This window comes from Quercus lobata, chromosome 8, assembly GCF_001633185.2.
Source record: "Quercus lobata isolate SW786 chromosome 8, ValleyOak3.0 Primary Assembly, whole genome shotgun sequence".
NCBI lineage: Eukaryota > Viridiplantae > Streptophyta > Magnoliopsida > Fagales > Fagaceae > Quercus > Quercus lobata.
The window spans coordinates 64,486,906-64,509,006 of record NC_044911.1 but is presented as its reverse complement, the minus strand read 5'-3'; the positions used below and the strand labels follow the sequence as shown (position 1 = coordinate 64,509,006).

The 22,101-nt window shown below is 34.8% G+C and overlaps 4 protein-coding genes across 8 annotated transcripts; 1 reads left to right on the top strand and 3 right to left on the bottom strand.

Annotated features, from left to right (window-relative positions):
- The first annotated feature begins 201 nt into the window (after positions 1–201).
- LOC115958401 lies at positions 202–1,736 on the top strand. Its single transcript, XM_031076822.1, has 2 exons — positions 202–598; positions 965–1,736. Exons 1-2 carry the CDS (start codon positions 515–517, stop codon positions 1,415–1,417), a joined length of 537 nt encoding a protein of 178 aa, XP_030932682.1. The 5' UTR covers positions 202–514; the 3' UTR covers positions 1,418–1,736.
- A 404-nt stretch (positions 1,737–2,140) lies between these two features.
- On the bottom strand, positions 2,141–4,834 carry LOC115958188 (high mobility group B protein 7). Of its 5 annotated transcripts, none has more exons than XM_031076577.1 (7): positions 4,721–4,834; positions 4,404–4,583; positions 3,758–3,845; positions 3,581–3,667; positions 2,782–2,855; positions 2,402–2,489; positions 2,141–2,314 (listed from the first exon to the last, which is right to left on the bottom strand). In XM_031076577.1, exons 1-6 carry the CDS (start codon positions 4,798–4,800, stop codon positions 2,414–2,416), a joined length of 585 nt encoding a protein of 194 aa, XP_030932437.1. In that variant the 5' UTR covers positions 4,801–4,834; the 3' UTR covers positions 2,141–2,314; positions 2,402–2,413. The 5 variants fall into 5 exon arrangements, with proteins under 5 accessions (XP_030932437.1, XP_030932440.1, XP_030932436.1 ...); XM_031076580.1 differs by having other exon boundaries at positions 2,800–2,855; XM_031076576.1 differs by having other exon boundaries at positions 2,782–2,844.
- A 3,840-nt stretch (positions 4,835–8,674) lies between these two features.
- LOC115954515 (WEB family protein At2g40480) lies at positions 8,675–12,214 on the bottom strand. The gene is made up of 2 exons (XM_031072382.1): positions 11,874–12,214; positions 8,675–10,498 (listed from the first exon to the last, which is right to left on the bottom strand). The coding sequence occupies exons 1-2, from the start codon at positions 12,114–12,116 to the stop codon at positions 8,987–8,989; spliced, it is 1,755 nt and encodes a 584-aa protein (XP_030928242.1). The 5' UTR covers positions 12,117–12,214; the 3' UTR covers positions 8,675–8,986.
- A 1,693-nt stretch (positions 12,215–13,907) lies between these two features.
- On the bottom strand, positions 13,908–20,272 carry LOC115958487 (protein Iojap, chloroplastic). Its single transcript, XM_031076898.1, has 5 exons — positions 19,921–20,272; positions 16,536–16,662; positions 15,775–15,913; positions 15,566–15,654; positions 13,908–14,408 (listed from the first exon to the last, which is right to left on the bottom strand). Exons 1-5 carry the CDS (start codon positions 20,161–20,163, stop codon positions 14,287–14,289), a joined length of 720 nt encoding a protein of 239 aa, XP_030932758.1. The 5' UTR covers positions 20,164–20,272; the 3' UTR covers positions 13,908–14,286.
- Between the last annotated feature and the right edge of the window lie 1,829 nt (positions 20,273–22,101).

Below are 22,101 nucleotides of genomic sequence, written 5' to 3'. Positions count from 1 at the left end.
ACCTTTTGAATGGTTATAACCCTATGGATATAAATAGAGGTTTATGTTCACTTGAAATATAGACCATCTCTCCAAAATAGTAAGTTTAAAAGAAATACAAGAAATCCTATGGGTATTCTCCAAAATTGCTATTTGTAGAACCCAATAAATTTGATTGTATCTTGGAGACAAGTATGTAGAAACCCTTTAGCAACTTGCATATGGGGACAAATATTGTTTAAGGATAACATTCAATTGTGCCTCTAAGTCAATCACTAATTTCTATTTACTTGATGTGTTCATTTTGTTTTATCATTATTACTCCTTGATTTGGTGATATCCTCCAACAGATACACATCAATGGATTAAATACTTTCCATCCCTTCCCTTTTCCTCATCCTCCTTTCTCTGGCAGGATTGACCATGTAGACGGTTTTCTTTATGGATGTTCTGAACCCACGTGTGTGCATTAAAATTCCCATTAGCTGAGAATCAGGGAGGAGAAGACAAAGAAAAAGAAAAGAGAGAGAAAAGAATGGAAAGGGAGAGCAAGATGGCTGCAAATTACCCAAACGAGATGAGTATGGATATGGATGCTACTTGCAATTTTCCTCCACAGGTGATGTCCCCGTCAAGCTTGCTTCACTTAGGGAATGTATTCTTTTGTTTTGTATTGTCTGGCATGTCTCCACATCCAGAGGAATCTAATTATCAATATGTTGTCGAAGACAAAGGAAATCGTGTCATTAGCATCGTAGACTCGTAGTTTTTAAGACCCTTGGGGAGACCTACAAAAAGTGTGATGAGGAATTGGATTTAACATACCATGCCAATACTTTGTCTTGTGTCTTGAGATTTAACAATACTTCAACTAATTCAGTGGATGCCTTATTAGATTATGGCTCTACAAATTATGCTTTGGAGTGTTCCTTTCCTGATACTTGGTTTATATTTACTTGTGATTGAACTTTTTACCCTCGTATAGGTTTTTGGCTTTGGAGATGGGAGTCACCCTGTGTGTGGGGAAGTACCTATACCTATTTCAGACTTCTCATCCAATCCGCTTCTTGTTCCCCAACCTGTGCAGCCTTGGTTGAATGTGGTGGTGGCTGAGGGGGACAAGGATGATGATGATGACTTCATTTCAACCCCAAGGTCCAGGTTGCTAGGTAAGAGAAAGCAGGAAATCATCAGGCCGCGTGACCTGCTCACTCAAGGGTGCACACCTCAACAGATAGAGGAGAGACTGCTAGATCAATTACAACCATTGATGATGGAGAATAGCAGGCTGACCAATCTATTGGAACATTATGAGTCGAAGATTAACAGACTGACCAATCAATTGGAACATTACGAGTCGAAGATTAACAGGCTGACCAATCTATTGGAACATTATGAGTTGGAGATTATCAGGCTCACCAATCGATTGGAACATTAGGAGTCAAAGATTAACAGGCTGACCAATCGATTGGAACATTAAAAGTCAACGATGTTGCAAGTTTATCGGATCTTTCAAGGTTATGCTGATGATCCTTATGAGCCTTGACTGATCACATCTTTTGTTCCATTATCTTCTCAACCTGTTGAGCCACCTGCCTGACCGGACCTGATGACACCAATGACCAATAAACTAGGGAGTTGGGATTTTTTTTGGTTTTGTGAATCGATGGTATTTGATGTACAGAAATTTCCATGATTGTATCTCAAACTCTTAAAGTATCTCTTAAAATGCAAAAGAAGAGAAAGTTTTTGCAAAATGTTGCATGTTCAGTTCATTCTAGCACAACCCTTTATTGTCCAATATCTTACTACTCCATACTCCACAAGCTGTGCATGGCATAGCCAGATCCAAGAAGCCATGCCTTCCATAATCTAATCGTGTGGGACAAGCACTTCAATTAAAAGGAAATATGAGTTCAAAACAGAATAGCTTCAATGCATCACCTTGCATTTAAGGGAACATTTCAAAACAAAAACATGGACAAAATGCTTTCTATGAGGTATCAAGCTCCATCACTATCTCAAGTAATATAATTAGAGCAAAAATACCCCTATATGAAACCTTCCAAACTCTATTAAGGAAAATATCTATATACTGGTTAGAATCCAAAACCCCTTGTGCACTATACAATAGCCAAATGACTTGCCTTGAGAACATAGGTAATGGTAAAAATTCTGTTAGCATCTATATTTTCACCATTGCCAATTGATTGGCCCCCTTAACCCAAAGTTTTGACAAGGGGACCTTCACGTACAAACTTGAACTTAAGTCAGATTTCTCAATGACCCATGATTCCACCATTTGCTTCATGAAGTTCAGGAAATTAGTAGGGCACTGCAGAAGAAAGAAGGTAGCAATATTAGTAGATAGAGGTAAAGACCATACAAAAGTGCATGCAGAAAAAGAGAGAAAGAGAAGTACCACCGTAGGTGTCTAAGATCTCAGTTTCCCAAGATGGAAAACTATCAGAGCTGTAACAGTTCTCATAGTCTTCATAGCCTTCATAGAACTGTTGACATAGAACAAAATCAGCAAGAACAGAACAATAAAATAAACCTTGGATTCAGCACCTAGGCTGGCCAGAGTCAACACAATGCATTGGAAATATTCTAAATGAAATTTTATTCGTTGTAAATTTGTCTCTGTAAGAGTACAAGGGCGTTTATATAGACTACTAATTGAAATAAATTTGTCTTTATGCTCCTGCATCAATTGTGATAGCCTCAAATAATAAATATGCACAATTGTGCAAACTAATATAAAGCAATTACAAAGAGAAAGAAAACGATCTAACTCTTAACATTTTGAAGTAGACGAACCCAATCAAACTTCCCAACCATTGCTGAATCTGCCTCATCATTGACCTGCAATCAATCTGTCATCAGTCAGACCCTGGAAGCCTCAGTATTGGAAGGAAGAAAGAAGCCAATATTTTCTTATTGAAGATACTAGGGGATACAAAAATTACTAGATTAGGACATAGGAAATAGGAGGAATTAGGCTCAATATAGAAAAATAGGCTATTACTTAACTACTGATTTGTAATTGTTGAAACTAGAGAATTATGTATTGAAATGGTGTTCAAGATGTTATGAATAACACAATATTGTGAGAATGAAGCTTGACAGGTCAGGGTTTTCCGAAGCACATCTCTTAGCTATTCATAAACAGTATCATCATACATAACTGGGTATCACCTTCTAGTTCTGGCCATCAAGAAAATTTTGAGTAAAATAGAACAAATGTATCATAATCTCCTGCTTAAACACACTTAAGTTATAAACTAAACACAGTCCATATGAAAAACAATGCACGAGAGAACATTGCTTATTACAAATCACACGTGACATCCCAACAACAATTGGAATTAAGAAAGAGGGAAAAATGCCTAGAAAGAATGATAACAGCAATACCATGCCCAATATACATTTGTAGCTCCATGCTCAAGTTTTATACTAGGACCCAAGTCACATAAAACTTGAACTGGACTTATAAGCCTTGAATCTGAACTGGTTGTACGATTCCAATAAACTATTTCCATCCAACAAGCATGGAGTTTATCAATTCCCAACATTTTAAGGCCCAGTATTACTGAATTACCTCTTGCATATTGTTAACTTCTACAAGCAAAGCTTTCATGTAAGAAGAGTTGACCCTTTTAGCTTCAATGATGTATGGTTCCCTCTCCTGAAGCACACAAATGATTAAATTATTCATCCAAAAAAATGAAAATATAGCAATTAGATTAGTCTACATCAGAAACTTAAAGAACTTCACCTCCTTGGACATGTTCTTCCAAATGTCAAACCCAGCTTGATCAATGCTAATCAAATTCCTACTCTTGCAGGTCTTCAGAAAGTTTTCCCTGTCAAACCCACCAGGAAAAAAAATTCATCATCTACTCCCAAAACTAATACGCTCTAATCTTTCACAGAAATTCCAAACAATTCACAATGCAATCATTCGATTTTGATAAGCTGCAATCAGCATTTCCAACTTGTAAAATAAATGCCATTTAAAGCATCAAACTCCAAATATTTTTCTCTCTTTTATCCCAATTACCCAGCAACCAAAATGTATTCTTCAACATTCAAACACATTCCACAGTGCATAAACACAACTCTACCTAAAATATCAACCTATAATTGGCACTTCAAAATACTTACATATATTTATATAGATATATAAAGGAACTTCCACAATGTCGTTTAATTTTACTTTTTAAACTCAGGATTTAATTTCTTACTTTTTAAAGCCTCGTGATTTGATTTACTACTATTGAAACTATAGCATTTAATTTAGTACCGTTTAAATCCTCAAGGTATTTCCTTTTGAATCTATAAAATTAATTCGTTACACCTCTATAACAATAAAATCTACCCTGGAAACTACATTAGGAAGCAAATCAAAGAAGAGAATTTACATGAAAAACCGAAAAGGCGACCTGGGTTGGTCCCCAATGGTGTGTGACTGTGACTGCGACTCTGTCACAACGCTTTGCCTCCCACATACACCTCTAAACCTCTTCACTGCCAACTCCTTCTTAGTTTCACACTCGTGCATGTCAGCCAAAGCGATTGCTATCGAAACTCCACAACTTTCACTGCCACAAATTCATCTAAAAACATAGTAACAAAAACTAAAGGAAACCCAATAACACAAAAGAAACATTATATATGTGTATGCACGTTTGTGCGTGTGTGTGTGTGTGCGCGCATGTGCATGGTGTAATCAGATTACCATTTCTGAAAGGCGCTTCCATCAGGGGCACGGAGAACTGCGTGAACCCTTTTCCGAGTTCTAGCTGTTGGATACACCATTAGAGTTTAAACCTCTGCTTTAAGCCACTACAGCTTCTACCATTTTTTCTTTTCTTTTCTTTTTCAATGGGGCTCCCATTTAACATCTCTCTTCTTTTTTTCCAAATCTTTTTTTTTTTTTTTAATACGGTCTTGCTAACTTGCGCCCAATTTTAAGCCCGCCATAAATATTTTACCACTAGTCAACTAGTATCTTGCATGCTTCTTAAAAAAGAAAAAAATATTAAAAGAAAAAGTTTTGCTAAATACTTTTTTTTTTTTTTAGAAACAAACCCACACAACGAAAAAAAAAAAAATTCTAATACAAAAACACATCACAATTTCATTAAAAAATCATGGCTTGTATGCAGTAATTGCTGCATAATAGGTTATGTGATAACAAAAAATAAATGACAAATGTCTAAGTATCTACCTAATCATGTGCATTACACATGACCCTTAGATACATATTATTTTCTTTTTTTTTGCCACATAACCCATTAAGCAACAATTGTTGTACACAAGTCTTGTATGCAGCAAAACCATTTCCAATATAAAATTGGTAATTACAATTTTCTTTACTTTTTGTAGGTTGAAATTTAATTATTCTATCTTGAAGTTCATAATTATACATAAGGAAGTGCATTAATCAATTAGTCACATAAGAGTATCTAAGTTTTGTGCATATAAATTTTGGGCTCGGATCTCATTTATGTTAATTGTTTTAAGGAAGGATGTTTTCAAAAATGATAGGCAAAATACTAGGTGTGGCCTTGTTGGGATGATAAGATGAGCTAAATCTAACTTGCTTAATGGGAATAACTTAGAACTCCCAACTAGAAAGCATAACAGAAATAAACTATAAATTTTATGAGCCTGTAATAATTATTTAAAAAAAATGCTTTTTTTTTTATGGGTAAAAATACATGATTTTATCATTGTTTATTTTTACATTTTAATGATTTCTTATCTAAAGGTATAAGTAAATTTCACAACAACTCAATAAATAACATATTTAAATAATGAATGATGTGTTCACATTTTAACGGTCCAGTGCTCTGCAAGACGGTCAAGACACAAGCCATACCCCTTGCAAAATTACAAAACTAAGGTGGGGATACTCCGGCGCATGTTATCACAAGGCTAAGCAGTTTATTGCGCGGGAAATGTTTTATTTATTTTTCCGCGGTAAATCCCAAAATTAGGCAATAGCTAATGGCGCACATTGATCCAGATTTAATAAAAGTCAATTCTGAACCAACCAAGCGTTGACACGCAAAAGAAAATTTTGAAAATGCGGGACACGTATCGAAAAATGTCTGGCTTAAAAGTGCACTAGCAAACACGTCAACAGTAGAAGAAAGTCATTCCTACCTTGATCAGTGTGTACCACTGTACTGTGTATATGAAATGTCTCAAACACCCTTGATTATTTGCACTCTCTTTGTAATTAAGGGTGTTTTCAGGATTCAAAGTAGTTATTCGGATTGATACTAACATTTTTTTTTTTTTTTTTGGGAAATCGAGAAGAGGAGTGAGGCGACCATATGTGACTTACCCTCAAGACGTGACCTAATAAATATACCCTCTATTAGAGAATGTTGGATTGAGTCATAACTACTGTGATCGGGACGCCACAAATATCACCCTAGCACCCCAAGAGAACCAAAGTATGGGGCGCAAAGCATGCCATGAAAATCCCCCCACATGGTACCCGTCACAACTCGAACATGGGACCATGAGCATGCACGCGGGATCCCACATCGTTGGGCCACCCCTCTTGGGGAGGATTGATGCTAACTTGGGTGGGTTTGTGCCAAATAGAGAAATATTGTAAGGAGATTGAGGTACAGATTAGATTCCACATAACATAGGGGACTAAAAAATTCTATATGATATACACTTCTATAACCCTTATTTTAAGCTATAATCATAGAGGTTAAAGGTGGTTTTTGAAGACTGTAGTAGGAACTCAGAAGGATATTAATAACTCAAATTCACAAACATGGGATCATGAGTGTTTACTAAAATTTTCAAGGAAAATTAATATTTTTGTACATCAATTTTTTGCTAAATATGAAGGGGATTGGGGATTGGTTGTGTTAGTTAGATGAATCTTCTAAAGATATAAGTTCAAGCAGACTCTAGAAAGAGTATTCTAACTTCTAAGTTCTAACCCCTCAAGTAGCAAAAGATTATCTTAAGAGACTGTTTACAAGAGCATTCCCACTTATAAATAAGTTGGGTCCATGGTGTGTAGATCCACCAAATGAGAGAAGAGCACTCCATGCAATGGTATCATAAGATACTTTCTCTAAGGTAGCTGAGAGTCTTACCCTAAAGATAAAAGGTAATTGATCTTTAGGTAATCATCATGAAGTTAATACAGATTCAATTTTATCTATAAAAAATAAATAAATAAATAATTGTCTTAAATCCAATTTCCTAACCATAAATTAACTCATATATTAATTAATCCTATTGAAGTGGTAAGTGGATATAGCATTGTAGTGCACTTTACCATGGCTTCGATTCTACTAGTATTTAAAAGTGTAGATATTAACACTAATATATAACTTTAATAACTGTGATATGGAGGATGATGATAAATAGTGAATAGAATGATGTTAATTAGGTGAAATCTAGTCATTCTCTTGTTCTTATACGTAAAGCTCGAAGCATCCCACATTGGTGTCGACTGTCTAATGATCAATATTCATAATTTTCTTTCCCTTTCTGGTTTGGATTAATCATTGCTGGCATGCTAATTGTTTGTGAGGGCACTCTAGTGCTAATAAAGACCCAAGAATCTTTGTGCAGAAATCTGCTCCAAAGCTCGGACTCTATCTGCATAAAAGTAAAGACTTACAACAAATTGGTTAGTTGAGAAAGTATATTGAACAAGCCTAGGAACATCCTTTTATATATATAGCCTAGGAACATCTTTTTTTTTTTTTTAATATATATATATATATATAAATAAAAATAAAAAGCAATTGTTTCACAACTCGCTAAGGTGATAAGTTGTGAATAGTGCAAAATCATTTTCACATGAAAATCACTTTTATCATGCACCAATGCATTTTATCTTGTGGAAAATTTGTCTCACTAGACTCCAAAATGGCCATATACCACTATTTGGCAAAATATTTACCAATATACTACTATTTATAAAATATTTAATAATCTACCACCTTTTTGAAATTTGAGTTTGCCGTGGAACTCAAGTTCTTTTAAAAAAAATAACCTTCAAAGTTACCGTGCTATTTTTTATGGAACTCAAGTTTCAACAAAAAATTTCCAGAGCTCAAGTTTGTGAAACTCGAGTTACACGGCAAACTCGAGTTTCACAAACTCGAGTTTTAAAAAAGTGGTATAACCCTAATTATTTCACAAACAGTGGAAAATCCATACATATTTCGCCAAACAGTGGTACTTTGCCATTTTTGCCCTAGACTTACTCTATTCTAAGTGTTACAACTTACAACAGTTGACGGTTCATCATTTAGCTGCCAATGAAACTTAAAAAGAATAACATTCTGTCAATTAAAGGCTCTTGTCAAAAGGATGGAAAAGGCAGAGGATCCTTTAACCATCTCTTTTCTTCCTCTCTGGGTTTTCAATCTAGAAGAAGGAGAAGGTTCAGAATCATCCTGCCCTCTTGATTTGTATCTTTGTTTTGTTTATAAAGTTAATCCTATTCAGCACAAATTAAAAAGGCTCCTCTCTAGAATAAATTGCGTATAAATAAAGTGGAATGTGGATAGAGATATTTCAAAAGTGACTAGGAACCACATAGAAAAAATCATAGTATACTTTTATCATGAAGACATGCTTTTACAGATTCACGAAAGGTACAACAGAATCGAAGCAATAATGGGAGCATAAAGAATCGAAGCAAGTTTACATACATATCGCCAGTTTTGCTAAGAAACGCTGTTTCACCAACCATCACAATATCACGCATCAAAAGAGTAAAATCTTCATCATCATCATCTCAATACACTTTCTCCAGCTCTAGTCCACACTCAAATACAGATCATTAAATTACCAAGCACCTTTACAAAAAATGGAATATATAAAAACAAACAAGCACAATTTTTTTTCTTTTTCCTAGGCTAAACAAACACCACACATGACCAATCTGGAGCATCAATCAAGGAACTGTTAGTAAATGAGAATGTTCATAATTTATCAATCTACTTTGTCACATAGTGTTCAAAGCTTGAGTTTTTTTCTTACTTGGCCTCGTCAAAGGGAATGATATATGGATGAGCCCAAATTTCTTCCTCTGCGATATGAACTGTTTGTGATCATTTCCATCTTTCTCCGGTTTTGGAGGAAATGATAGGTCCTCCCTCAGTGCATGAAGCATTTGACTCAAAGCTACCTTTTGTCTTTCAGTGTGGCCCTCTATTTGATTTCCTGCTACATAGTCTTCAGGCAGAACTTGCTTCCTGCTTAGCATATCTCGCATTGAAACCGTTGTCCTTAAAACAGGCTTTGGCTCATCATTCACAAGGTTTGACTCGTTCACATCATTTAGTGGAGAAACTTGACAGTGATCTGATGGATGAAAAATATTGTGCTTGATAGAGTTATACACTGCTGGTCCCTTCTGTTCATGCTCTGGTATCCATCTCTGGATAGCCTCTCCAACAGCAATTTGCTTTTTATTTGCAGCTTGTACTCTGCTCAAAGCCTCCTCCAAGGCTTGCTTACTATGTTTAACTTCTTCTGTTGCTTCCTTCAACTTCTTCAATACAGACATTTTAGAGATATTACCATCATCAGTTTGGAGCTTGGCATCTGCTACATTCTTCTTAGACAGCCCATCAACATTTTGAGCTTTGGAGATTAAAGGAGATCTCTCTTCGAAAGAAAAAGTGATTTTCTCCGGCTCAGGCAGTATGAACTCTGGCAATCTCTCACTGCTTGAAAGAGCCTTGATTTCAGCAAGGGCAACAGCTTCTGCCGCCTTAGCTGCTTCCTCCATCTTTTTAGCTGCAACCCACCTCATCTCAGCAGTCTTCATGCTAGCCTTGGTCTGCTCATTCACAGACATTGGGTGTGAAACATCAAATCTTGCAGCTTCATTCATTCTCTTACATTGCCCAGCCATAAATTTAAAGTCCCTTGAGATATTTGGAGGGTTCTCAAAAGCACTATAAATTTCTTTTTCATCTGCTATTTGTGGCTTTACTCTTATTTGTCTTAGATCCTCCTCCAGAGATGACACCCCTGCAAACTTTGATGTTAGCCTTTCATGAGTCTTCTCGAGTAAAATTTTCTCTTTCACCATTTTCTTATTTAGACATTCAACAGAATTTTGAATCACCCCAAGATCACTTATAGTTTTGCCAAGGTTAAGTTTTGCTTGCTTCAACTCCATTAAGATCAAATCAGGAGTTGATGTAGGGCACGGACTTGAACATCCCACCATTTGCTCGTAGTTGATGTTGAAAATATTTCTATAATTTTCTTTGTTCATTTCCTTAATAACAGGAGTTGACATTGGTTCATCTGAGTGAAAGTCTTGGCCCGTCAAGCATTTCAATGCTTCTTTCTGTAGCTGCCGCTTTAAATCTTCTACAATCCTTTTCGTTGTCCCCAGTTCTTCAAGGACATCAAGTGTTTCCAGTTCCTTCACAATCAGATCCTTCTCCAACTCTGCTGCCTGTTCTTCCACTTTCTTTATGTCAAATTCCTCAATGCCATTCTGCTTATGAAAATCCTATTTCAAATTAATCACATGTGAACTAACAAGAGAATGGGGAGGGGGGGAGCTTTGTACGGGAAAACCAATTGACTTGCTTCCCCCCGCCCCCTTCAAAGGGAGGGAGGAAGATTCAAATTCAAGTTCTCCACATGGAGAGAACTAAGCAATGTTGGCTCTTGACCTATTGCCTCACCTTTTGATTTTACATCTTCAATATTTAGTTTCGCAAAAAATCTAGGAAACAATACAGAAAAGCAATTGATACCAATGAAAGTATGAATACCAACCAACAAGTGACATCAAAAGCCTCCAAAGCATGTAAAAGAATCCAAATTTAAACTTGAAAATATTTTCAGTGAGAATGTTTTTGCCATTTAAATAGTTTAGGAAATAATCATGACCCAGTGGTAAAGTCAAAAGAAGTAATTGTTGAACAAGAAAAAAATTATATAAAAAAAATTCCAAAGGTCCCTTTGGCAATCAAAATGTACAGACAAAATGGAAACTTTAAAGTCTTATAAAAACCAACAGTTGTAAGAATTACCTCCTTAACTTCATTTCACTCAATTCACTGTCATTTGGATCTACAAGTTTTTGGCAGAAAACATCCTAGCTAATGTACGTCTTTCTCTATGGCACAATATGAATCATATGATAATGCAACTTTCAGTTTTTAAATTGTCAGGGCAGAGGATATTATGGTAAGTCCATAGAAAAGAACACATGTACAAAAATGTAGTAGTATAACTTTGCAGTGACATTTCCCACTTTGTCTTCTCAGCATGACTAACACATTATCTACACTCAAAACTAAGTGAACTAAAAAACAAACAACAAAAATCAAATCCAATAGTGCTTGACAACAAAGTAAAAATTAAATGGTTGTACACTTTTTGTCCCCAAAATTTTGTTCAAGTTTTTTTTTTTTCCCCTCTGTTTTAAAATGCTTTTTTTCCCCCTCTGTTTTAAAATGCTACGGAAAAAAAAAAAAAAAAAAAAAAAAATCAATTCCGCCATTCCCAATTGCAAATGTAGCAATCAAAATGCCAATACCATATATTAAAAGTTTATGTAATCTATAATAAATTTAACAAAAAACATATTATTGATGTTAGAAATTATATTAATTTTATTACATAAGTCTTGTACACTCGTCAACTTTTAAATACAAAACTCCAATATTTTTTTTCACTGTTGAATGAAAATCCAACCTTACTTGACAGCAAAGCCTTTTTTTTTTTTCAGGATTTAACGTGACCTACGAGCAAAAAGAAGTATATAACACAGTTCATGCATGAATGTACTAAAAAAAATCAGTTATTTCTAACAGAAAAACTAACAAAGCAACTACTTAGTACAGTAGAGTAGTACTTACATAGTTTTCTCCGAGCTTGCAAAGTGGCATCCAGGGCCCGCTCCCACCAAACCGGGTCACAGCCTCCTTGACAGACCCGAAAGGAGGCGTGGTATCGATTTCAGCTCTCAAACCAAACCTCCGAATCCCCGAACTCGGAGCTCCGCCATCGTGACCCGCCACGTCAGACCTTATCTCCTTTATCCCCGGAGTCCCAGGAACAGCCTCGGTGGCGGAGTCCAACGTTGTTTCTTCTTCAGCCATTTTCCCGACCAAAACAAAACACAAAACAATAAGAACAGAGAGTGTTGAGTGTTGAGTGTTGCGTTTAGTTTACTAATACTAACAATAATACAAAAAAGTGTTCCAAAAACGACGCGTTTTATAAAGGCATTTGACAGGGTTTGGAGTAAGACTTTTTCACTTTCGGGACCCCAACCGAAACGAAACCACCATCAATTCGGAAAAAAAGGAAAAGGCGTTTATTGAGAGAGTTTGTGTGTTATGATTATGTTGGTAGTAAAGGGTGCGCCTTTTTTTTTTTTTCTCGTGTCTTTTGGATTTTTTTGGGATGGGATCTCCTGTAGTTTTGCAGAATGGTGAGCGTGATTACGTGGATGGATTTGGATGGCGAGAGAAACGTGTAGCCAATCAGGGATCGGCAACGTGGGAGTGTAGGTCAGATTGAGCTGTGTTTGGTTGTTGAGGAGTGAGTGATTTTGTGCGTAAATCGCGGTACCTGAAAAGCGCGCGGTAGTTACGAGATATGATTGAGTGTTTTTCTTGGGGGAGATTACTGTTATTGTGCCAACTTTTTTTTATTATACATTATTACGTCGACTATTCGATGTTACAGTTGGTAAAGTTGTTGATTGCTCTAAGAGGACGAAGAAATAGTGCTCTCTCTTCTCTTATATTCTTGATAGACCTACCATGAATTTAATTATTAAATCCCATCATAAATAATATAGGAGATAAAACTATTTTTTATACTCTAAAAATATCTAAAAATTACTTATTTCTTCTTATATCTTTAATGATCCGTTTCTTCTTACATGTTTAATAGGGTTAACAGAAAATTAGTTTAATTTTTGTTCAAGTCTACTTTACTTTACTTTACTTTTCTTTGCTCCACCTCTCTCTCCCCTCTCACTCTAAGTAGACCCTGATTCTTTTAAAATTAAATATTTATTTGTTTAAATATAGATATAGTAGAGAAAATAATAATAAATAATAATAAAGTCAAATCAAGTGAAAAAAAATATATATAATTGATGTACAACATTAAATAAATTTAAAATCAAAGTGTGAATACAAATCGAATTTTTTCCCCAAATGGCTGTAAGCCTGTAGGCTAGGAAATTGAAACAAACGTGTCAAAGTAGGGAAGATATGTTTTTACTTTTTACTATGTTTAAAGATAGCTAGCAATGCCCCCTCAAAAAAAAAAAAAAAAAAAAAAAGAAGGAGGAAGAAGATAGCTAGCAAAGAAAGCTAAAAAGTAAATGGGGTTACATGCTTTACACACAATAGAACTTTTATTGAAAGAGCTGCATTTGGACCAAAATTAAAGTGAGTATGATTACGATGTGTGCATGCCTTTATAACAACTAGCCATGATTACGTTAATTCTTGCTTTCCTCTATTGGACCAAAAAAAAAGTCTTACTCATGAAATGTTAAGGGACTGTTGACTAGTTGAAGTCTTCTGAAAAATGTTCTTAAAAACTCTTCAGGAATTGATTTTAAGAATGAAACTTAAATTTTATTTTTGTTGTTATCAAGATAAAAATGCTTTTGGAAAGAAGTAACTTAAAACTAGTTTTTGGAAAATAAAAAATTGAAAACTTACTTGGTAATAAAACAAAAACAAAAATTGTTTTTTTAAATTTTAATCTAAGGCCTCACTTTTGACCAACCCCTTTTGATTGGAGAGAGGCCATGGGCAAAGGCTTTAATGGGAGGATGCCAAGCCTGGAAAACTTCCCACACTCCTCACCCAAAATGCATACTGAAAATGTCTCTCTCAAAGCATAGGATTTGAACTCTTCAAAAATAGAAGAAAATTCACAAGAAATTCCAAATAAAGAGGCAAAATACACAACAATCATTCAAATGAGTGGCATTTCTACAAACAATGCTAACTTTTACTCTTAAGAATACCAAGAGGGAATCATTACAAGGGCTGTAGCCAGGAAGATAAATTTACAACAAAGCTGAAACCAATCCTGCTATTACTGATTAATTATTGACCATCATGCTAGCAACCTGAGCACGGTAATTCACAGTCAACAATGTTCAGTGTTGTCATAAGCTTTGTGGTGAATGTATATATCAAGCAAACTGAATTGCAGCAAGGAAATTGCTCCTTGATAAGCTTGTCAACAACTGTAGCCATTGGCATAAGTCTTCGACTGAACAAATCAAGAAACTTTTCATCCGTGAAATGGTGGTTGGTTTTCAAAAGGCAGCTCAATGGGTGTTGCATTAGCATAAAATTCTTCCAAGTTGTAGAAAGCTCTCTGTTGAGGAAGAAATATATGGACAACTACATCACCTGACATGAAGACAAGACAACAGTTACCTGGTTAAACAACTCCAGACCAAAAAAGGGTCCCTCTTGTGGGGCCATCATTTTATTTATATATGCAGGACACACAATAGCAATTGAACGAATAGATGGTCCACTCCAAGAAACAAATGACAGTCTTCAGACATTTATAAAGAAGCCATTTCCATGGTAGGTCTATTTTCCAATTCTCTTTTGATCGTTCTTATAAGTAATTAAAAGTATATTAGAAAAGCAAAAAGGTGTGCTACATATACACGGGGGAGATCTATTTTTACAATTCTTGCAATGACCCATCAGTATCCCCTATAAATTATTAATAGGTGTGTACCTTGTCAATTGAAACATTTGCATTTAATAGTTTGAAATCTGGCTATAAATATACAGTTCACTGGTGAACAAAGTAAATATTGCATAAATCATGTTCATTAATAACGCATGAACACATACATGTGCATATGTTCATGATCCAATTAATGCCATTCTACTTATAACCCTGCTAGATCTTAAACACAAAAACTGACAGCAAGAGAAATACAGTAATAGAACATGATAGATGTACTCATTCCCAAATAAAACATGTATCATTTTTTCTTTTGAAAGGAAAGAGAAAAGGATATCAAAAGTTGGTTTATGTGCACTATAACAACCAACAGATCACATCCTGAATCCAGCTCATTAATGAAATGAATGGGATTTCTTATCTTCACAAGGAAGATTCAAAAAGAACCAAAAAAATTTATAATTAATAATTTTGAAACAGTTTTGAGTGGAAAAGTGGCATTCGTGGAGCATGAAAAATAGGCACCAGAAGAAATGGCTGTGCTCACCAGTGGAAAGGTAGCAAACCTCAAGAAAGTAATAGTTCCACATAAACAAAATATTTATAATTAGTATTATTATGGTTGGAAACAAAAATGAAATGGCTGCGTTCACCAGTGAAAAATGTCACCAGAGGAAGAAAAATAAAACCTCAAGGTAGTAAAGGTCAAATGAAATGAGACTGCACATGACATCCTCCTCTCAAACCAAAAAGTTGCTAGGGCTGATGGTCACCAACCAATGGTAACAGGAAAATTTTCTGTCGTTTTAACTTAACAATGGAATAGACAAGGACTGCTGGATTATAATGCAAGATCACTTACCAAAGTCCAACAACGTCCAAGAGTTGGGTTTTGTGTCCCCAGATGGAACTCTCCCATACTTCTTCTCAGCTAGATCTCTTATCTTTGACCTGCATTGTAGTGTGAGACAAAATGATCAGTTTAAGGATTGCTACAGACTGATCATTATGGCTATAATTACACTCTCCCAACCAAAAATATGAAGACCATCATCAAAGTTGGAGCTATACCCAATAGCATCAATCTGAGGGCGAGAGAATGCAGTGGTAATGATAAAAAATCGAGTCCAATACACAAGAGGCTTCACAAATAGCACTTTTATATCAGCTGCCTTCACCTGACTTGCAACATTCGCCAATTCCACAGCAACTACAGAGAGTCAGGAAGCAGGTTTAAATTGGCACCATTTGAGGTATATTTCTGCTTTCAGTAAGGAAGAGAAGAGGGTAACAGAATCGAAATACTATCTGAAATTTTACCTCACCAGAGACATGACAAGGAGAGACAATTTGAAAAAATAAATATTTATATGTGTGTGTGTGTGTGTGTATATATATATCCCAGTTTCCAGGTTAGAACTTACGATCAAACTTTCAGTAAACAATCTGGGCACAAGGTACAACTACTACTACTATTGCAGAAAGGTGATATGCTAAAACCATGCATAATCAAAATTCAGCTTGCTCAGTCAAGTAAATAGCATCTTAAGTATTTTAACATTTCTCTTTGCCATATCATTCCAAAAGAGACTTCTTGTATTTCAAATAACTTTTGACATAAAGCGATATCAAGAGTTTTGAGGAACAAATTCATTCCTGTTTCCAATAGCTGATCACAAATTGTTTTCAGAGAATACTACATTCTAGTAAAATCCTTGTGATTAAGTTTTATACAATCAAAAGTCACTACATAATTTTCTAAAACGCACTGATAAGAAAGGGTGAGTTGATTCAAGTTATCTTGCTTTCAAATGGTTGAAAAACGAGCTTACATGATAAGCTTTCAGCATCATCATCAACCTCTGCACTCTGAGGCTTTTGGTCCTTTCTTCTGAATACCACCTTTCCATATTTATTAAACAATTCATCATACATATCATCTGTATCTTCGCTTACGTTCTGCAAAATAATTATTTCACATCAATTCTGCAGCCTCAAGGCAAATGAATGTGTTGATAGATGTACAGGTACAGAAAATAGATATTTTTCCAGGGGATAAGAGAAGCACAAACACAGATGCATGTATAAATAAGATTCAATATGACACAAAAACATTTTATTCAAACATAATTCTCCTGTATCCCCCCTCCCAAAAAATAAAAAATAAAAATAAAAGGGAAATGTGAGGAATTTCAAGTTTTAGGGACAAATCCAGGAAAAAAAAATACAAAGGGAATTATCCACTTCAGCAATAAGTTTTCAGTACAATAATTGTTCATACAGTGTTTAAATCAATTAGCTTCCTACTTACTGAATGTTCTTAAATAGGTTTTGTTCATGTAGTATGTAATTGCATAGCTTACAGCTAAAAGGCCATGAATTGAATCAAGGGAGTACTTAAATATATCATACAAATTGAACCTCATCATTGTCTTCAATAAAATTTTCCTGGCACCTCCATTGTGTTAACCCCACCATACAAGAATATAGTAGAAGAAAACCAAATGATCTGATCCATATCAGATCATAGCCTAAATAACAAAGATCAATATCTCAAGGTTTCTACATGATCATTAACTAGGGAGCCATGCCTTGCATAACAGACAATTAAGGATTATAGTTAATGTATTGACAAAAAATAAAAATAAAAAGATGGTAGTTAAGGCATCTTAGCCAAGGCAGAAGCCATCAGTATCTCTGCAAGGTGTATATGCTCAGCCCCATCTCATAAACAAGTCAATACTCAACACCTAGGGATAGCACATTTAGCTTGGTAACACAGCAAATTAAGCAAACATCATTGGATCAAATCTACCCTCTGACTTCATTTAACCTACAGAATCCAACCTAGTGTATTAGATATCACGTACTTAACCACATGTAGGGGCTAATGAGCTTTCGCTCAAATGGCAGTTCCTCTTCTAACAAGAGTGGATAAAGAGTGAGGTTGCGGGTTCAAAACTCACTTGGTTTGGGTGTAACTTACTAATAACAATAATAATAACAGCACAAGGTCAAATTTGTAAGGCTTAAATACTACATTACTCTTTAAATATCATCTCTTGCGAAATGAATTTATGGTTATATCAATAATTCCACAAAAATTAGATTGGTTCTTTCTCCCCTTTGCTCTGTTTCGAAGTTGAAGGAAGGAGCCATGGCCAAAATTGATAACAATATTCTACCATACTAGAGGAAGATAAATTTTTTTTTAATAAGTAATAAACTTCATTGAAAATCGGAAAAAAAAAAAAAAAAAAAAAAAAAAAAAAAAAAAAAAAAGGCACATAGGCAGCATGCTAAAAGGCAATAAAGAAAAAGAAACTAAACAGAAATGAAAGTACAAAAATCAAGCATATCAAGAAGAGAAATGAAAGTAACAACACCCAAAGATAAATATCAATGTTGGCATGTTCATCAAGTTGGTTTCCACCAAAATTAAACTTACTACTTTTGCTCAAGCCAAAATTCTTGTTAGATGCAATTCCAAACTCATGGTGGTTCCTATTTCAGTTGGAAAGAGCTATTCCAGATGAAAAAATGCTGAAGTAGGCCAATATTGAGACCAAGAAAATATACAAGGGGTTTACAAATTACATACCATTTTCCTGATTGGTATGAGACAGTTTAGCCATTTTGACCGAAGACAATATACATAACTATGGCCCATACTACTATCTTGGGGTTTAGGAGCAAGGACTAAACAGTTCATTGAGAATTGGCAAATTGGCATTGTCAAGTGAGACCTTACAGTAGAACAGACCATTAGCACATGCATCCCTTAACCATTAAATATTGGGAATTAATTGAGGGCAAAGAATGAGGGGCTTCGCTTAAGAACTTATTCCATAATGATGTTTCTCCAGGTGGTCTACCTTTCTCGTCAGGATGTGTGACAATTGACACAATCTCTGAAACTCTGACTTGAACCCTATACAACAGTCACAAAACATAATTAGCTAAAGGACAAATGTTCACCTCTATAAATACCTAGGCATAGTATTCAATGCTAATCAATCAAATTATAGCAATAATCAATCATTGCTTGATTATCCTCATTTTCACGGCTCTACGAATTCCATCATCTCCCTAAACCTAAATAGTAGACCATGACCACCACTCAAATAATAAACCCATTTTGTGCTTACCCTCTTAGAAAATAGGTCCACATAGACCCAACTAAGGCATCTTTGTGGAGACCTTAGATTATAACCACCGGCCTGAACACTCATGGGAACAGCCTCACTTTCCCATCTCTCCACCTTCCTCAAGGTGTATATGCTACTGATGATGCACTCACTAATCCCTTAGTCCCAACCAAGTATTATTGAGCTAAAATGTTACCCCCCAAGACACATAGGCTATAATAGAAGGCTTGCCTTTTCAAGGTTCTTTATTATCATAGAATGTAGATAACTGAGAGGAGAGTATCTGAAGCTTCTGATGCATCGATCCCTCATAGGATACATCTATAATTTGCCTTAACTGAACAGAGGCTTAATAGAAGAAAGATACACTGGCTACAGTGACATAGCCGCTGAGAGCCTGACCAGGATAAGGTGAAAGTGTTGCTATCTATTTGTAAACGTATGCGGTAGCTAAACTAAAATATGACCAACAAAAAAAAAATAAATAAAAACTTCAAATTTATTGGTTGACTCTATCATTGGTCTCAAATCAGCTGATAAAGACAATCAACTGAGGGAAATGTTTCCAGGTGCTGAACCACAATTAGAAAATCTTTTGATGAATACATGAACCCTTGACTTACATATTAGGAAAAAAATAGAGTATAATATAAGAATCTAACAAAGAAAATGAATAACCGGTGTGAAAAGGAACACATCTTTGAAGAAAACATTAGCTTTAAACCGTTCAAACTCAATGGTAAAGTTGTATTTCTATTCACTACCACACAAGACTCTAAACCGTTCAAACTCCATGGTAAAGTTGTCTTTCTATTCACTACCACACAAGAGAATCTTAAACTTTCCTATGAAATTAAACTAGCTAACATAATGGAAACAGAACTACTACTAATTAAGCTTAACTGAGTTGTCCTTCCATATACTTAAATTTAAAACAATACAAAACGTTATCAGCTACAACCAACTCATTTTCCTTCATATTCCACAGTCTGAATCAAACTAAGCAAAACCAAAACGAACTAAAAGAAAGAAGAACCAAAAGAATTATAATAATAAAGCTATCTTTTACCTCTTTGCCAATAGCCAGAACTAAAGACGAGTCCTTTGACTTGGAATTGAGGTTTCTGTTACTGGGTATTCTCCAAATGCACTTGTGGTGTGGAAAATGATGCCCATTCATGCATGAGGAACCATAAGGCTTTCTGGGTCTTTCGTAGAACTTCAATTCAAAGAGACCCAGTGGCCGGAACTCGCCGGTAAACGGGTTTCCGGCTCCGGTGCCGGTAATAGATAGCATAGTGGACACTGCCATTGTTGAGAACGAGGGACAGTTATTACTCTGTGTGTATAGCTATGAAGATGAGATGAGAGGAGAGTTTGAGCTCAGAAACTTGAAAGTGATACACCATAGCGGGCAAAGTTACCCAAATTAGTGTTTGGGTTTGTGACTTTAGAAGCTGCCGAATCCAACCCAGCCCATTAACCCAGAGCCCAACCTCGTTGCCTTTTTTAAATAATAATAATAATAATAATAACTGGTCGCTAAACCATGCACGGGATAATTTTTCAAAAATTATATATATTTACTTTAAGCATGCTACAAAAGTATAATTACATTTGAGATATAATCAAACATTAAAGGAAAATTAAACAATTGTATACAATTACTGCAAAATATGTAGTTGAAAAAAAAAAGTAATAAATGAATGCTTCCTCTATACAAATCATGATAGGCAAATATATCATTTTTTATTTAATAAATATATTTATTATACTCTATAATCTAGAATATTAGATGATACTCATATTCTACATGAGCACAAAGAAGTTTAAAATATAAGAGACATGTGGATGAACATTATGATTGTTTGTACTGGGTTCATACATAATTTAACATGAAAACCATACTATAAAAGGTCAATCATAAAAGTTTTAAATATACAATGACAATTACCATATTTAAACTCTACAAATATGCAAATAATAAACTATAACAGGCCAACATTACTGGTTAGCAAATAATTTTAGATCTAAAACTGTTTATTTTGTATATGAATTAAACCATTTTAAGCAGCCATTAAAACAAAAGAATTTATCAAACTTCTATATACAAAGATTCATTTTAACCATAGAAAATTAATCATCATTCTAAAAATCTTTCTATGTAAAATTTTCTCACTTTAAATATAGATTTGCAACACATGCAAAATTCTAAAATTGAAAATCCATCATCAAATTGAATTTTAAATTGCCCATGAATCATGTAATTCGTACCTTGAATGTTTAATCATGAACATGACTCTCCACCTCCTTGTATTTTGTCTTATTGACGAAGATGATTCACTCCTCCAAGTCTTGCTTTATCAACCGGCCTGAACAAAAATAAAATAAAAATTCATATATGTATATATATATATGACCATCAAAAAATTAAAAAAAATTACATACTTATAGTTTTAAACACAGCAACCTTGAAGATTCAAGACAAAGTGACATCAACAAAGCCTTACCAGTTGGAGCGAATGCTTCAAATACTAAAAAAGAATATTACTCTTGGTTCCTGAAATATATATGTGTATTAACCATCAACATCTCATGTAGAGAAGGCAACGTAATTGGCTCTTTGTTCCTAACCTCGATCTTCTCCTCCTTCTAAAGTTTACAGAGTAATGCTTGAAACATTATAGGAGACAAGTATTGGTTAGGAATCACATAGAGTTTACGCTTTTCACCCACATGCATGGCCGTGAGGTTTTTCTTGCTCTTCATTCGTAGATTTGCAAAGAGTCATTGAACTTTTTCTACAACTTTCGTCTTCTTCAAACCCTAGTACCACACTCAGTGCAAAGAAAATTTAGAAAATATAGGAATTCTTAAAAAGTATGAAGTTGATGAACTACGTTGGGATCTTGGGGACTATATATATGTGTGTGTGAGAATAGGATTAGGTTTTGTGTTATACTTAAACCACTACTAGAGCCTATATGTCGGTTTATATCTTTTTTATTAATAATTAAGATTAATTTGTTTATTCAAATTTGACCATATATGCAGTAGTATAGTATAAGTGTATAATTTAAAGATAGATTCAAAGGCTGTCACAGAGTTCTCTATGTTGGAATTGGATGACTAATATAATTTTGTTTATTTAAAGATAGATTCAAAGGCTGTCACAGAGTTATCTACATTGGAATTGGATGACTAATATAATTTTGTTTAAAACCAGTTTTATAGTAAAATCAAAATTTTT

Coding starts and splice junctions, on each gene's coding strand:
- LOC115958401 (XM_031076822.1), top strand. CDS start 515: ATGGAAAGGGAGAGCAAGATGGCTGCAAATTACCCAAACGAGATGAGT. Junction 599..964: donor CTTGCAATTTTCCTCCACAG/GTGATGTCCCCG, acceptor ACCCTCGTATAG/GTTTTTGGCTTTGGAGATGG.
- LOC115958188 (XM_031076576.1), bottom strand. CDS start 4,800: ATGGTGTATCCAACAGCTAGAACTCGGAAAAGGGTTCACGCAGTTCTC. Junction 3,846..4,403: donor TCGCCTTTTCGGTTTTTCAT/GTAAATTCTCTT, acceptor TGGGTTTGACAG/GGAAAACTTTCTGAAGACCT. Junction 3,668..3,757: donor GGAAGAACATGTCCAAGGAG/GTGAAGTTCTTT, acceptor TGTGTGCTTCAG/GAGAGGGAACCATACATCAT.
- LOC115958487 (XM_031076898.1), bottom strand. CDS start 20,163: ATGGCAGTGTCCACTATGCTATCTATTACCGGCACCGGAGCCGGAAAC. Junction 16,663..19,920: donor TTCTGGCTATTGGCAAAGAG/GTAAAAGATAGC, acceptor ATTATTTTGCAG/AACGTAAGCGAAGATACAGA. Junction 15,914..16,535: donor TGATGCTGAAAGCTTATCAT/GTAAGCTCGTTT, acceptor GACTCTCTGTAG/TTGCTGTGGAATTGGCGAAT.
- LOC115954515 (XM_031072382.1), bottom strand. CDS start 12,116: ATGGCTGAAGAAGAAACAACGTTGGACTCCGCCACCGAGGCTGTTCCT. Junction 10,499..11,873: donor GCAAGCTCGGAGAAAACTAT/GTAAGTACTACT, acceptor TTTCATAAGCAG/AATGGCATTGAGGAATTTGA.